The 17,332-nt window shown below is 28.2% G+C and overlaps 1 protein-coding gene across 2 annotated transcripts; it reads right to left on the bottom strand.

The window, feature by feature from the left end:
• Positions 1-4,142: 4,142 nt before the first annotated feature.
• On the bottom strand, positions 4,143-13,564 carry LOC123262962 (mitochondrial proton/calcium exchanger protein-like). 2 transcript variants are annotated; one of them, XM_044725475.1, is made up of 4 exons: positions 13,339-13,564; positions 7,827-9,676; positions 4,732-5,194; positions 4,143-4,578 (listed from the first exon to the last, which is right to left on the bottom strand). In XM_044725475.1, exons 1-4 carry the CDS (start codon positions 13,394-13,396, stop codon positions 4,574-4,576), a joined length of 2,376 nt encoding a protein of 791 aa, XP_044581410.1. In that variant the 5' UTR covers positions 13,397-13,564; the 3' UTR covers positions 4,143-4,573. The 2 variants fall into 2 exon arrangements, with proteins under 2 accessions (XP_044581410.1, XP_044581409.1); XM_044725474.1 differs by lacking the exon at positions 4,143-4,578 and having other exon boundaries at positions 4,667-5,194.
• Between the last annotated feature and the right edge of the window lie 3,768 nt (positions 13,565-17,332).

Raw genomic sequence — 17,332 nt, 5'->3', positions numbered from 1 at the left:
GCTATATATATATGTAAAATAACCAAAATTGTCACGGCTGTAGTGCAGCGGTGGTGCGGCGCAAAAGCCGTGCAGCGGTGGTGCGGCGGAATTCTGTTTTACTCGGGATTGTCTATTACTTCATAATATAATTTAAAATTTTTGAAAAATTTAATTAACCTGGATTAAGAAGAAATGAGTTAACTTATGCCAAGTGTATATCTATATATTAATCTATTCAAATTGTTTTAAATCATTTAATTCGAATTATTTTTAATCTGTATACTTATATATATATATATATATATATATATATATATATATATATATATATATATATATATATATATATATATATATATATATATATATATATATATATATATAATGTATTGCTTATTGATGGCCTTGAGGGAGCTTCGGCTCTAAGGACAAATAAATATATATACCCAGATAGCAAAATGACGTATTAAGTTATTCCAAATGAGCTCAGATTTCTGATTTGGACGTCAGAGTCTACGTCTAAAAGACGTCTTTAAGACCTTCTGAAGAGGTCGAATGCGCCGCTTGTTGTAGACTTTAAGAACTCATCAAAACGAGCTCTTAAAGAGCTCTTTTTCTGAACTCGCACAAATGAATGATTTTTATCTCTATACGCTATTATAATGATAACAATAATAAGAACACAACAAAAATAATATTAATAATAATAATAATAATAAAAGTAAATTATGAAAAAATAATTCAGAGTTTTATGAAGCACCGATGCTGATTTCGAATGTTTATTATTTTAGTTAGACCTAATATTGTCGGTTTAAAGAGAAAGTGAAAGTCACAATTGCCGTAACTAAGATTCGAACCCGAGTCGCGCGCGTGCTAGATCGATACCTAACCCCTACGCTGTTCAAACGATATGTCGTTACACATCTCATTATTCTTATAAGCTAAGTTTATATAGTGATGAAATGTTGCGATCATTGTCTATATTATTTATTCTATTTGATACTGTGTATCGATAGAGAAAAAGTAACTTTTACAAATATTTATATACTAAAAAATATTCAAAAGTCTACCTGTAATATTTTTTTAAATAGTCTATATAAATTTTGTTTACTTTTCACAATATAAAATCTAATAGATAAATTAATGAATATTAAAAATTCAACAATAATTAATAAGTATATAGTTATAGATATCGTTAAATTCAATAAAATGTTTAAAAATTGATACATGCAAAAGTACTCCTTCATTGTAGAAAGTTCACATAATTTTTCAGATTAGAATCCAATTTTATTATTTTATCTAAATTAGTTTGATTACGAACCAGATTTTAACATTATTGCCTATTACTTCATAATATAATTTAAAATTTTGAAAAATTTAATTAACCTGGATTAAGAGAAATGAGTTAACCTATGCCAAGTGTATATCGCTATATATTAATCTATTCAAATTGTTTTAAATCATTTAATTCGAATTATTTTTAATCATTTTCAATTTAATTTCTCAATCAGGAAAGTAATAAATGAAAAATGAATAAGATTTTGACAGCTTTATATTAAAAAGAAATTTGTGTTTTTGTTTATAATGTCTATAAGCTCATTATACGCAACTCAAAAAGAAGTCCAAAAAAGGGACTCAGTTAGATGTCAGAAAATTGACTCCAAACTTATGAGTTCATTAAGAGCTCTTAGTTCTGACCTCGTAAAAAAGAGCTCCTTAAGACGTCACATTAGGACTTCTATAAGAAGTTTTTTAAAAGACTTCATACTGAAATCTTTCTGACTTGGATGCTGACTGGGTAATTCTTGGGTGTTTTTTGTATAAACTTCTTAGCTCTGGCGAACCTAGATTTCTCAGAAGCTTGTTTGTCGAAGAGTCACCAGATATTAGACGTTCTGAGAGAGTGGCTGCCAAACAGAACAATATCACATTTAAAATTCCAAATTTTTCAACTGCCTCCTACGAACATTCATTCCTGATCTCATCGATACTTTACGCCTCTGAAGAGAATTACCACCTGACGTCATCAATGCACTTAGCATTGACACTTTCAAGACAAAAGCCTACCAATTTTTCCATGACCTTGAGCTTAAGGAGAACTTGATACCCGGCTTAACTTCTAAAATCTAAACTTAGTCTGACACCTACTTTAAAATTTCCTACTTACTTTTATTTCACTATTTCACCTCATTTTTATTGATTGTAAATAGCTGATGACATTTCCCAAATTTTTTTATTGTTCTCACTGTCCTATTAGCGAAATCCAATTATTTTTATAATATCCATTTAGATATGTTTAAATTCTTACACGTACTTAATTTTGTTATATTTTTGTATTTTTTCTATTCGGCCAATGCCTTGGTATTCAAATTAAATAAATTAAAAAAAAATTTTTTTTATTCTCTTAATAATATAGACAAATTTTTGAAGTAGTTCTAAATAGATTCTAATTTCGCGAAAAACAAAATTTGTTTATTTATTTATTTTGTTTTGCACATGTCAAAAATAAATTTATATAATTAAGAGACTAAGAAAAATTTTTTAACGGGTATATCTTTATCGTAAATTGGTTTTGATATTTTTTCAGCGATAGTCATTTATGATTTAAATAATTGAGAAAGTAAGGAAAATTTGATGACGAGTAAGGTAAAAGACCCCATTAGTGGCACTTTTTCTTTCAATCAAAAAATTTTCTTCTTGGAATAAAAATAAAAAATTTTTTTGATCTAAAAGGTCTTAAAGATTAGAAATAATATATATTCATTGTTGAAATTAATGATTGATAAGAATTAGTGTCTTTTGGTTTTATATATTTTTCAGCAGTCAATTATTTGTGTAAAGTTTTTGAAGGAGTTTTAAATACTTTGTTGGTTTTATAAATTTGGTCACATTTGTCCATTAAATTATTTGTAATTGATCCTTTGATAGCACTATTATTTTCAAAAGTTATTCTAAAAGTACTCAAACTACAAGTGTGATTAGAAATTCAAAAAATCATTAAGCCAAATTTTTCTTATTCGTAGTCCGTAAATTTTAGCAGTCACATACACAGAAAGAAAAATTTCTTAACTGGAGAACAAAATTCTTTGCTCAAGAAAATTTTCGGGTGCCTAAAGGAAAACCGAAGTAAAAATTTTTCTTGAAATTCTATTCTTGGTGGAAGAAATTTTTTCCTAATTCAAATTATCATAAATACTTGATACAATACATTTTTATATTTGATCAAGATTTTTAGATACTTCAGGGAAGCATCGCTACCTACTTCAGCTGAAAAAAATATTTTCTCACCTTGAGAAAATTTTTCTCTTGAATATTTGATACCCATTTTATATTATTTTACCGTGCAATTATACATATTTAATGAAAAAAAAAAAAATGATTTAATATTATTTGATCTTTCTATTTGACATGTTAATCAATAAAAATATTAATGAAAATTTACTTCTATTTTTATATTTAATTTTTTGGAGCAAGAGAGAAATTTTCTCAAGACAAGAAAATTTACTTCTATCAAGAATTAAATTTTTTGGAGCAAGGGGCTGAATTTTCTCAAAACAACAAGATTTTCTTGACTTAAATAAATTTTCTTGGATCAAGATACGTATTTCTTAACGCAAGAGAATTAATTTTGTTGGAATAAGTGAAATTTCTTGTGTCAAAAAAAAATTTTTTTTTCGCTCAAGAGAATACGATTCTAGTAAAAAATTTTCTGTTATTTATAATTATAAAAATAATAATTATAATTATAATTATAATAAAAATTATTATTACAATAATAATAATATTTATAATTATAATTTTAGAAATAAAATTACTCAGAATAACAAATTTTATTTTCATAAAAATTTCCCTCAATGAAAATAAAATTTGTTATTTATTGTAATTTTTTTTTTTTCTGAAATTATAATTATAAATATTATTATTATTATTATTGTAATAATAATTTTATTATAATTATAATTATAATTATTATTTTTTTATAATTATAATTAGGAAGAAAAAATATTTTCTTGGTTAAAGATAAATTTAAAAATAATTTTATAAATAAAAATTTTTATAATTTTTAATTAGAGCTAAAAATCAGAACAATAAAAATCAATTTCTTAAATTTGAATATTCTATTTATACTACTTCTATTAATAAAAATTAATTTATCTTTATTTAATTTATTAATATTTATTAATAGCAATAATAATAACATTAATACATTTATTTATTACAATTGTACAATTATCTCTTTCGAGATACCAGTGCGTTGACTTGTTCATTCACTTCAATTAAAAAATTGACTATTGCATTTTTTAGCGTAACAAAAAAGACATTACAAATGCTTTTATTTATTATATTTAAAAGAATAAAAAAAAAAATTAACCAGTGATTTTTCTGAAGTATTAATGACTCCATAAAAAATTTAAACTGTTTAAAGATTACGGAATGATAACGATCCAACGTAATTTCAATTTAACTGATTAATTTTACAACCAAAAAATGTAAATAGAAAATTACCTCAATCCAGATCCATAACTTGAAAATTAATAAATAAAATCCGTTTTTCTATTTCTATTATCCACATGAAACACGTAGCGATATTTTAATCTGGTAAAAAAAATATGTTTGATGTTTTTTTGACTAAGCATTAAATATATACCAACTAATTAATTAATTAATAATTAAATAAAATATATTAATTAATTAATCAATTTTATTTAAATAACTTTCGGACTTGAGTGAATCATAGTTGTTTAGAACCTTTTAGTTTTTTTGTTTTTGGCGGAGGTACTGTCGATGTGACCGGAGGTGTCGATGAAATCGTTTTGTCAATTGAATCTGTGATGATCGGCGCTGGATCCTTCAGTTCTTCTGGATCGCTTTTTTTCTCTTTAGTGCTTATTTTATTTTTACCATTTTTCACAGATTTTGATGGCTGGCAAACATCATTGGCTACGTCGGTAGCCTTGACTGAAATCTCTGGTATCTCGTTGATGAAACCCTCTTCAGAGATTTTCTCTGCTTTAGCTACTGGTGTTGCTGGTACAGTTGATTTACTGGTAGTGGTGGTGGTACTCAGTTTTGATTCTTTGCTTTCTTTCAGCAAAGCTTTTTGGATTTGATCTTCAACTTCCAGGACTTCTTCTTTTTCCATTAGTTTTATTAATTCGTTCATTTGCTTTTTGTTCAGTTTTATGTCATCTTTGCCTATTAACTCGATTACCTGGAAAATTCATTTATTTTTGTCATTTTTAAATATAATTAAATAATTATAAATATATAAGGGACATTCCACGCCAAATCGAACACTTTTGAACCCGACTTCTTCCGATTTGGCTGAAATTTTTTTATCCTTTTCTACCCAAAAAATACATTTTTCAGAAATTTTTATACACAATTAAAAAAAAATTTGATTTATTGAGATGACATTTAAGTTAGCAGTCATTAGAGAATTTTATAATTTCTCTTAACAAATAAATTTTTTTTAAAAATTTATTTTTAAAAAATTTCATTTTTTATTTTTTTAAATTTCTAAGGTAAAAGACCCAGTTATTGACACTTGCAATTTTATTTTAATTAAAAAAAATAAATAAACTAATAAATTAATGAATATAATTTTTTAATTATAAATTTTAAGATTGGCTTTAGAACATTTTATTTTTTTAATTAGAATAAAATTGCAAGTGTCAATAACTGGGTCGTTTACCTTACATGTCAATTTTTTTTGCTATAATTTATTTGTTAAAAAAAAAATCTAAAAATTATTTAATATCTGCTTATTTTCATTTTATTGAGACGTTATTTTTTTTTTTAATTTTTGTTGCTAAATGCACTTTGAAAAAAATAAAAAAAATTATTCATACCTAACTCCATGGTTTTTTTTTTTTTTCAAATTTTTGGAAAAAATCGAAAAATTTTCGATTACAATTTTTGAATTTTTTTTTCCTTTTTATTATGTCAAACTTTGAAATTTTTTACAAATCAAATTTACTCAGTGATGTTATTTCGATTTTTATTAAAAAATTTTTTTTTAATTAGGCTTATTTCTAATAATATTATGTTTAAATTTTTGAGTGTTCAGAAAACTTCAAAATTAAAAAAAAAAATATTAAGTTAAAAAATAGAAAGCCTTGAACAATTTTTCTGTATTTTTTTTTAAACTGCATTTGAAAACAACGAAAATTAAAAAAAATTTTCTGATTTTATTAATTTTTTACTTAAGGGGGTATTCTGGTGTAGAAATAAAAAAAAATCGATTTTTTTTTATATTGATTTTTATACTTGACGCGAAACTTTAAACGCGTTTTACTCAAAAATGTCTTTTTCAAAACGATACCCACGATTTCTCAAGTTCTACTGGACCGATTTACCTAAAATTTTTTTGAGAGTCTTCTTTATAGACTTCTCTATATCTGGAACTATTTTCATTGCCAAAATTCAATTTTTACTATTTTTAAAAAATTCGAAGTCAAAAAAAGTGATACAAAAATTGTTTTTTTTTTTTTTTTTTTTGTTAGGCAGTCGCAATTATGTAAAAAAAATTTTTTTTTCAACTTTTCCGTAGTTTCAAATATTGCGACATTACTCCAGATTAATAATCTTGTTTTTTTTTTGTTGGAATGTTGAATGTTGGAATCGTGGGTATGGCGACGTGCTAACTTTTTGAGACCTCCCCTACTTCATCAGCTGGTAATTTTTTGAATTTTTAACTTTTTTCTATATTCTTGTAATGTTAATAAATAACTAGGTAAAAATATTGATTGCCTTTTTTTTACGGCACTTCAAAAATTACCTGAAATTCATGGCTTTACACCAGAATACCCCCTTAAAAATAAAGTTTTAAAAATTAAAAAATGGCTAATTCGATATGAGAAAATTATTTTAAATTTTCTAAATAAAGTTATTAAAAATTTTCAACAAATCAATTTTTTGTCACAACAATGCCCATTTTTTTTTTTTAAATAAATTTTTTCTTTCAATATAAATACTAAGGGTGTACTAAATTGAAACTTCAGTGATGAGCCTCTTAAAATTGGAATTTTGAGTTCCGCTTTTAACAGTTTCCGTAGCCATAATTTATAGCTAAATTTTTGTCATTAAAGACAAATTTGGGAACTGGGGAAATAAAGGATAAAGGGGGGAGGAGGGACCTTACTCAGTAGGAATTTTTCGGTAACCGAAAAAATAATTCAGACAGCCCAGACCGGGACTCGAACCCGGATCATTTGGTTGCGCGCCAAAGGCTCTACCAGTTAAGCTATCCGAGACATTGTCCGTAACTACCATTCCGTCACCTAATAAGACCTACCGAGTAATAAACACCACCGTCCATCTTACGGTAAAGAGCCATAATTTATAGCTAAATTTGTCATTAAAGACAAATTTGGGAACTGGGGAAATAAAGGATAAAGGGGGGAGGAGGGACCTTACTCAGTAGGAATTTTTTTTTCGGTGACCGAATGCGGAAACTCTTAAACTTTTTTTTTGTTGTGTTTGGATATTTCCTGAGATATTTTGAGCGTAAGGGATTTATTTGATTATCATAGAATTTTTTAACAAGAATTGTGTTTAGGCATTTTTGGTGAAATTTAAAAATTTAAAAATTTGGCCAAACAAAACTCCTGTTAAAAAATTATAATATATACACTACCAACTGAAGGTTTCTATCACTAACTTGATTTATAAAAAAAAATGCTATGTTATTTTACAAAGTGTGTACGATCGTGTCTTTGATTTTCCTCTTGATTTATTTAACTTTTAATAATTATTCTCATAAATTTTCATTCTGCCCAGAAACTTTCTGTCGGCAGTGTAATTACATTTACTAAAAGAAATAAAAAAAAAATTATACTCACTTTAAGAACATCCTCGATTTTAATAGCACCATCTCTGTCTACATCAATTTCTCCCAAAATTTCCTGCATCCTATTCAACTTCTCATCATCAGGAACACTCTGAATGTTCTTAATCGCAGCAATAAGTTCATCAATCCTAACCAACTCCTCGACAACATCGCCTTCAACGTTCTTCTCCTCATGCTTCAACCCCTCAATCTTCTCCTTAACCTGTTTCTCCTCAACCTCCAACTCCTCGAGCACCTTATCCATTTTACTAATCATCTTATTGACCTTCTTATACAATCTACTAGCTCCCTTGGAAACCTTGAGATCCTCAATTTCACTGCCTCCAACTTTCTTGGCCTCAGCCTTGATTTCATCCAACTCCTGAATGTCCTCAACATACTCAGCCATTTCTTCCTTGAGTTCCTTCAACTCTTCCTTCTCAACAGCCATCTTTTTCTCCTGACCAATCGAGTCCAGAGCCTGCTCCAGAACTTTAACATCAGTCGTAGTTATCTCAGGAACCTTTTCATTCTCCTGAACAACAGGTTCCGGAGCTTCCTGAGCCTTCTGCTCCTGTCTTTCTTCCTCAATTCTCTTCTCCTCAAGTTTGATGATCTCAATGTTGGTCCTGTGATCAACTTTACCTTCCTTGTCTCCAATGGCACCCTTTGTTCTCGCCAAGACATCATCAGGCAGCGCTGAAATGGTCGCCTTGAGTTTGTCGGACATTGGGATAGTGTCTGGGATCATCATAGCTCTGGAAAGCAGCAGCAACGAAGGTGGAACCTTCTTGTGGATGCTCAAATCCAGCCACTGGTTCAACTGATCACGTAGCCTGTTCTCAGGCATTCCATACGCTCGCATACCACGAGCTCGGCAAGCCTGTTGAAGCTCAGCTCTTGTCAAAGTTTCAACTCCTTCCTTTTCAATTACTCTGTCATCAGCAGCCAGGTTTCTCAATTTCATTCTCAACAAGAATCGCAAGAAATTGCTGGTACCTAGAGTCTGGGTGTCCAATACCCGACACAGCGCTACTAATTGCTGCCGGGATAATGAATCAAGAGTTATTTCATCTTCAAACAATTTTGAGAACTTCATTATGTCTTCCGTGGAAGCAACTTCTCCAGTAGAACGCAATTTGCAAAAAAATTCGGAAAATTCTTTAGCTGTTACTGATCGGTGATCCGAAGACTGGACAGCCATTTCGTCCAAAGTTTTTTGTAAAAACTTCGCCATTTCTATCTTTACTTTCAGCGCTTGCTTCAATTTGTTCTCTTTGTCTGTCGCTGTTTGGAAAGTTGACGGCAACATTCCCGGAAAGAATTTTATGAAAACAGGCAGTAAGAATTCCATAAAAGGGACGATTATAAAAACTGAAAAAGGAATCAAGCGGAACATATCACCGGTCGTCTTCACAAGAAGACGATGCTCACGACGTGTCAGCTCGTGGCCTTGTAACATCCTTACGACTAGTTTGAAAGCTATCTTCATGTCAAGACCAAGAAGACGGAAGCCGTGGTAATAGTGAAGCAATTCAGCTTTTACTTTTTGCCAGATTGTTCGCTTTTCTGCTAATGCTTTTTCAGCGGTTTCTACTGCAGGGACGGACTTTTCTTTGTCTTCTTGTTCTTCTTTCAGGCGTTTTACTGTTTCTTCCACCTTTGATGAGGGCTCTTGGGCACGGAGAGCCGTCAGAAGGTGAAAATCACGGATTTGGAGGCTACTCAACGAAGCCGGGAGGGAAGATGGTGGATTTAACATGTAGTTTGAGGATGACGGTGCGGGGAAAATTGCTGATAATTTCGTTATTGGAGGGTACAGGAGTTTTTGATTCAGACACCAGTGCTTTGTACAGTAACATCCTGAAATCAGGAGTTTTAATTAGTTGTTGTTAAAAATAATTTTTTTATCATTTTTCTTATTTGAAAAGATTTTCATAACGCAAAATGCATTCCGCATTTTTCTCAATTTTTTGACTTTTTTTAGAACAATTTAAAAATTAAATAAATCTTATATCAAAATTTTAGATTCATTGTCGAATACTCTATTTATATTTCTTATCAGTTTTTTTATTAGTTCAGTTATTCAATACCAGGATTGCAAAAAAATAAAATTTTATCTATGAACGTGAATTAGCTGGAAAATAAAAATTTTTTTCACTAATAAACTAAAAAAGATAAATTTAGGCCAAAATTAGAGTAATATTTTCTAGCTTTTTTTTTTTTGGTAATTTTCAACATCATAAAAATGTGAAATATTAATAATCAATAACATCTTAATTAATATTTTTTCAAAATTAAATTAAAATTATAAACAATAGAGATAGAGTTTTGTAAAAAAAGACTTTTTAAATTTTTTTTGGCTTTATTGTCTAAAAAAAAACCAAAAGCTCTATTTTTTTTATTTTCTAAGTAAAATATTAAAAATTTTTCGTAAGATTCTAAATTTTACATATTTAAAAGAATAAAAACTATTTTTTTTTAAGAAAACTTGTTAACTAAACTAGATAACGTATATTATGTTTAAAAATATGGTAATTATTTACAAGTATGGTCAACCCATGCTGGGCTATTTAAAATTTTTTTTTTTTAAATTGTTCGTTTTTTTGTGTACTTTTTAAAAAAAAAATTTATCAAAAAAAGATAAAATAGAAATTTTATCCAAAAACACACTGATAGAAGGATTTCTTAGTATTTATAAAGATTGTATTTAAAAAATATTTCTTAAATACAAAAAAATTTTCTTAAATGCTTAGAAATCCTTCTATCAGTGCATTAAAGTCAATTTTTTTTTTCAAACTTTTAAAGGCAAAAAAGCCATCGAAATCTTCCATTTTTTTTTTCCACGATATTTTTTATCACAAATGCGCTGTAAAAACAAATAGAATAAAAAATAATTTTTCACCTAGTTATCGCCCAAAATAGGGTTGACCCTACTTATAAATAATAACCAAATTCATTATCATGATATTTGAATTTTTATTAACAATTAAAATTTTTCAGGATATATAATTTGTATAGAGCGAATTTGTTTAATTTTTACACGCTTTATATTAGCTTCACTTGTATGTCAGTTTGTCAGTATGTCAGTATGTAACTCTCTGTGGGTAATTTGCGCGCCTGAATATTTTTGATAATCAACAAATAATAGTTTAAAAAAACTAAAAAATCACGCTTTTATAAATAAACCAAACTAAAAAGTAAAAAATAAATAATAGTTTAAAAAAACTAAAAACACGCTCTTTATAGAAAACCAACCCTCGCAGTTTCGGAATTACTATGAAATCACAGTGAAATCACAGTGAAATCGTCTTCACCGTAAATCTATTGTGGGTTCACGGTAATTTCATAGTGAATTCACAGTGATTTTGTGCCATTTCGTCACTATGGTTTAGTGGTGGTATCACTGTAGATTCATGGTAGTCTCACAGAGATAACACCGTGAGTTCACAATAGTTCCACAGTGAATTCATAGTAATTTCACTGTGATTTCACCGTCGTTTTACCATGATTTAACCGTGACTTCAGAATGATCTGATAGTTGTAACACCGTTAGTTCATGATAGAGTTTCACTGTGAATTCATAGTAATTTCACTGTGAACTCATTGGGTCCGGGGTAAGAAAATTGTATATGATTAATATATAATTACATCTAATTTAAATATAATTATGTATAATGGTTTTTGTGATTATATATAATCATGTATAATTATATATAACTATATATAATCATGTATAATTATACATAATTATATGTAATGGTTTTTGCGATTTCGAATAATTATATATGATTAATATATAATTATATGTAATAATATGAGATGGTTTTTGCAATTTCGAAAAATTATTTATGATTCTTATATAATTATATGTAACGAAAAAAAAAATAGTCATTTATATAACATATGCAGGACTTGTAGTTCACACGAACATATTTTCTCGCGATGTTCTCTTAGGTCAATTGGTAGCAAGTCAGTCTTCCGAGTATGAGGTTCGCGGTTCGATTCCTGCTCCCGACAGATATTTTTTTTTTCATGGAAATAATTATATACAATTATTTTTACCCCGGTGAATTCACTGTGAATTCACCATAAATTCACTGTGGATTCATTGTGAATTCACCATAAATTCACTGTGGATTCATTGTGAATTCACCGTAGATTCACTGTGGATTCATTGTAAATTAACAGTGGTACCACTCTAAACTCACAGCATTACCACTGTGAGATGACCATAAAACTACAGTAACCGAATGGCACAAAATTATGGTGATTTCACCGTAATTTCATCATGGTCGCACTATCTTTTTACTATAATCTCACTAAAATTTCACTGTGATTTTACAGTGATTCCGAAACCGCGAGGGAAACTAAAAAATAGAAAATAAATTTAAATTAAGAATAGTGTTAAAAATTTCAATAAATATAAATTAATAATAGTGTAAATAAAAAAAATGTATTTTATTTTAAAAAAAGCGTGGGTGCTTTTTAAGATATTATCAAAATGATAATCACTCTACTCATATCTGTCAATAAAATATTTATAACTATTGACACCATGCACCTCACGCTTTTTTTAAAATAAAATACATTTTTTTTATTTACACTATTATTAATTTATATTTATTGAAATTTTTAACACTATTCTTAATTTAAATTTATTTTCTATTTTTTAGTTTGGTTTTCTATAAAAAGCGTGTTTTTAGTTTTTTTAAACTATTATTTATTTTCAATGAATATTTTTAAACAGTGAATATTTGGATTCACAAATTCCTGTTTAAAAAACAGCATAAAAAAATTTTTCTTTTTTATTTTGGTCATAATATTATTGCTTATTTTCTGAATAAAATTGAATGCTGGAAAATTATTTAATTTTGCCCAAGATTTTGTCTTTTTTTGTTCCTGAAATTTGAAGAAAAATTAATAATCGATTGTAATAATATAAAATAAAATATTGATTTAAAATTAAAAATTTTTATATCATACCAGTGTGTTCTGTAATTATAATTATTACAACTAATTTTTAAATTATTGAAATAAGAAAAAAATAATTTTAAATATTCGGCATTTAAATTTCAGGTAATTCCTATTTAAAATTTAAATTTTACATGCAATTTAAATTGTCATTGTAATTTCTTAAAAATAATTTGATAAAATTTTTTTTCCACTTTTAGAAAAAAAAAAATGATGCAATATTAAAAAAAATTTTTTGAAACTAATTTAAAAATGATGAACAAAATTGAATTGAAATTTTATCAAAAGAAAAAATCTAAGAGTGAATAAAAAAATTTTTATTAAAAAAATAAAAAAAAAAAGTGACATATGACAATAAAAGGTTAAAGTATTGTTAAAAAATCTGGAAATCTTAAAAAAAATATATTAATTAAAAACAAGTAAATAAATAAGTTAGGAATAATGATAGTTGTTATATAAATCAACATGTTAATGATGTCATGCTAAATAATAACCAAAAAACATAGCAATATTTGCGTGAAAATACGGGTATAAATAAATGGCAAGCTTACTTCGTATGAGGTTAGAATTAACAGCAATCATCGTTCTATTATACACAATTGTATTCATTTTAACAAATAAATTTGTTCTTTTATTTTATTAATTTTTATTTAAATATTTCATGTAAAAAAACAGTGTCCGTTAATGTGTATATATATTATTTATTCTCGTGTTTATTAACTCGTTACTCGTGTTTTCGACATATATAGGACATGTCGGCAGACATTTCTATAGTAAATTGTATGACAAACTTTTTTTTTTTATTTGGCTTCGCTGTTAAGTGACATCTGAAGTTAGCGGGGAAAGTTAAATTTGAATTTTCGCGCCAATTGGAATTATTTTTTTTAAATTTTCATTTGGCGCATAAATTTGTAGTTAAATAATTGCTTAAAAAAATTTTATATGAAGTTATATTAAATTTTGGCACTTAAAATTTTATATAAGGGTGATCCTCGGTAAGGACGTCTTAAATCTGTACAAAATTGTCCGACCAAATTATTTTTGATTTTATTAGAAAAAAAATTAACAAGAGCTACAAAACTATCAGCTTAATCATAATAAATAAACAGCCGATTTAATTTTCGCTTTTTTGATATTTGTGTATCTTTTGCCATATAACATGACAGGGGACTGTTTTTTTTTTTTTAACTTCCCGCTAAGAAAATCGAAGATTTTCAAAAATTGGGAAGTTATTGTTTTCAGTTATAGTGTCTTATCAAATCTCTATCAGACTTTTGAGCTCGAAGAGCTCAAAAACATAGGAAAGCAATTTCTTTGAGCTCGGAGAGCTCAAAATAACCCTTAAATTGTATTTTTGAGCTCGAAGAGCTCAAAAACGTCATTAGTGCAATTTTAAGCGCCTAAGTATGGAATTAGCGGGAAGTTGCAGGGATGGCCTTCAGGGTCAACCGTTTTTCTAATTTTTTTTATTAAATCCCAGATAGCAAAAAGACGTATTAAGTTATTCCGAATGAGCTCAGATTTCTGATTTGGACGTCAGAGTCTACGTCTAAAAGACGTCTTTAAGACCTTCTGAAGAGGTCGAATGCGCCGCTTATTGTAGACTTTAAGAACTCATCAAAACGAGCTCTTAAAGAGCTCTTTTTTCTGAACTCGCACAAATGAATGATTTTTTATCTCTATACGCTATTATAATGATAACAATAATAAGAACACAACAAAAATAATATTAATAATAATAATAAAAGTAAATTATGAAAAATAATTCAGAGTTTCATGAAGCACCGATGCTGATTTCGAATGTTTATTATTTTAGTTAGACCTAATATTGTCGGTTTAAAGAAAGAAAGTGAAAATCGCAATTGCCGTAACTAAGATTCGAACCCGAGTCGCGCGCGTGCTAGATCGATACCTGACCCCCTACGCTGTTCAAACGATATGTCGTTACACATCTCATTATTCTTATAAGCTAAGTTTATATAGTGATGAAATGTTGCGATCATTGTCTATATTATTTATTCTATTTGATACTGTATATCGATAGAGAAAAAGTAACTTTTACGAATATTTATATACTAAAAAATATTCAAAAGTCTACCTGTAATATTTTTTTAAATAGTCTATATAAATTTTGTTTACTTTTCACAATATAAAATCCAATAGATAAATTAATGAATATTAAATATTCAACAATAATTAATAAGTATATAGTTATAAGATATCGTTAAATTCGAATAAAATGTTTAAAATTGATACATGCAAAGTACTCCTTAAATGTAGAAAGTTCACATAATTTTTTCAGATTAGAATCCAATTTTATTATTTTATCTAAATTAGTTTGATTACGAACCAGATTTTAACATTATTGCCTATTACTTCATAATATAATTTAAAATTTTTGAAAAATTTAATTAACCTGGATTAAGAGAAATGAGTTAACCTATGCCAAGTGTATATCGCTATATATTAATCTATTCAAATTGTTTTAAATAATTTAATTCGAATTATTTTTAATCATTTTCAATTTAATTTCTCAATCAGGAAAGTAATAAATGAAAAATGAATAAGATTTTGACAGCTTTATATTAAAAAGAAATTTGTGTTTTTGTTTATAATGTCTATAAGCTCATTATACGCAACTCAAAAAGAAGTCCAAAAAAGGGACTCAGTTAGATGTCAGAAAATTGACTCCAAACTTATGAGTTCATTAAGAGCTCTTAGTTCTGACCTCGTAAAAAAGAGCTCCTTAAGACGTCACATTAGGACTTCTATAAGAAGGTTTTTAAAAAACTTCATACTGAAATCTTTCTGACTTGGATGCTGACTGGGCAGACACATATTTCCAGCACAAACGGTGCTTTGACACTAAATAAAATGGCGATAAAGCGCTAATAGCCCTATGGATGTTAACTTAAAGTTAGTAAGATCCTTATAAACCTTACAAAAGGTAAAATAACACGCTGGATTTTTAACTTCCCCCTAAGAAAATCAATGATTGTCGAAAAATCGGGAAGTTATTGGTTTTACCCCGTTTTGCTAAAATCGAGGTTTCAACAGATCTCGACGTTTTGAAGGCCTAAGAAGTTTTCCTGACTATTTTTACGATGATGCCATATATTTTCAATTACGGAAAAATTCCCACTGAGTAGGTCCTCCCCCTTTCCCCTATCCGTTCTTTCCCAACTCCCTTAAAAAATTTGCTTTGATATGGCTCTTTACCGTAAGATGGACGGTGGCGTTTTTTGCTCGGTGGGTCTTATATACGTGACTGAATAAAGTAGTCAGTACTTGTCTCGGATAGCTTAACTGGTAGAGCCCTTGGCGCGTAACCGAGAGATCTGGGTTCGATTCCCAGTCTGGGCTGTCTGATTATTTTTTCAATTACGGAAAAATTTCCACTGAGTAGGTCCCCCCCTTTCCCCTATCCGTTCTTTCCCAACTCCCTTAAAAAATTTGCTTTGATATAGAATTATTATATATGATGCATTCGAAAGGACTTTGCCAAACTTAGATTTCCTGCAAGTTGGAACCAATTGGGACCGGTAGATTTCGAGAAATTGCAAAAAAAATGAAAAAAAAAAGTTTTTTTTTTCATTTTTTCAAAATATCTCCGAATTTGCTGAACCGATCGACCTCAAAAACTATTTAGCTCTTAACCTTGAAAACTCGCATCGATCGCCACCCAGAGCAGCAGAATCGGTTGATGTGTTCGTGAAATATCGTGGTCGAAAAAAATCGAAAAAAGTGTTTTTTTGTAATAACTCCGAAATTTTTTATCGGATCAATTTTTTTTGTTGTAAATTTTTTATAAAGCTTAAAAAACTACATCGATCGCCGCCAACCGCATGAAGATCGGTTGATTTATTCAAAAGTTATAGCAGTTTGAAAATTTTAAAAATCGTGTTTCATCGAACTTTGATAAGACTTTTGACCTCGAAGAGCTCAAAATAACATATAAATTGTATTTTTGAGCTCGAAGAGCTCAAAAACGTCATAAGTGCAATTTTGAATGATTAAATATGCAATTAGCGGGAAGTTGCAGGGATGGCCTTCAGGGTCAACCGTTTTCCTAATTTTTCTTTTTTTGGCTTTGAACTTCTGGCAGGGGACTGTTCTTAAAATTCCTGGGACAAACTTTGGTTTAATGAATTTAATGAAACAAATTAATTTTCGGTACTTTTTATTGAAGAAGATTGTTAGTTAACTGATTAAGTTTATAAACATTACACAGTAAAAAATTTTGCGTCAATGCGTCAAAAAATTTTGTGTTAAAAATTTTTATGTTCAATATTTAACACTTTTTTGTGTCAATTTTACACTCTTTTGTGTTAATTTAACACAATAAATCCCTGATTAAAAATACTGATTAAAAAGTATTGGGAATCAGTCACCCCATGTAAACTGTATATTAGGGTGATTCAAAAAAACTTTTTAATTTTTTTTTTCAACTCTTACCCTCTCAAATGTTTCTATTTGATATAAAAAAAATCCTCACCAAACACGAGCCCTATAGCTCAACTCTAAGGGGTCGCTTTTTTTTATTTT

Source organism: Cotesia glomerata, linkage group LG4 (genome assembly GCF_020080835.1).
Source record: "Cotesia glomerata isolate CgM1 linkage group LG4, MPM_Cglom_v2.3, whole genome shotgun sequence".
NCBI lineage: Eukaryota > Metazoa > Arthropoda > Insecta > Hymenoptera > Braconidae > Cotesia > Cotesia glomerata.
This window is presented reverse-complemented; position numbering and strand designations above follow the sequence as displayed.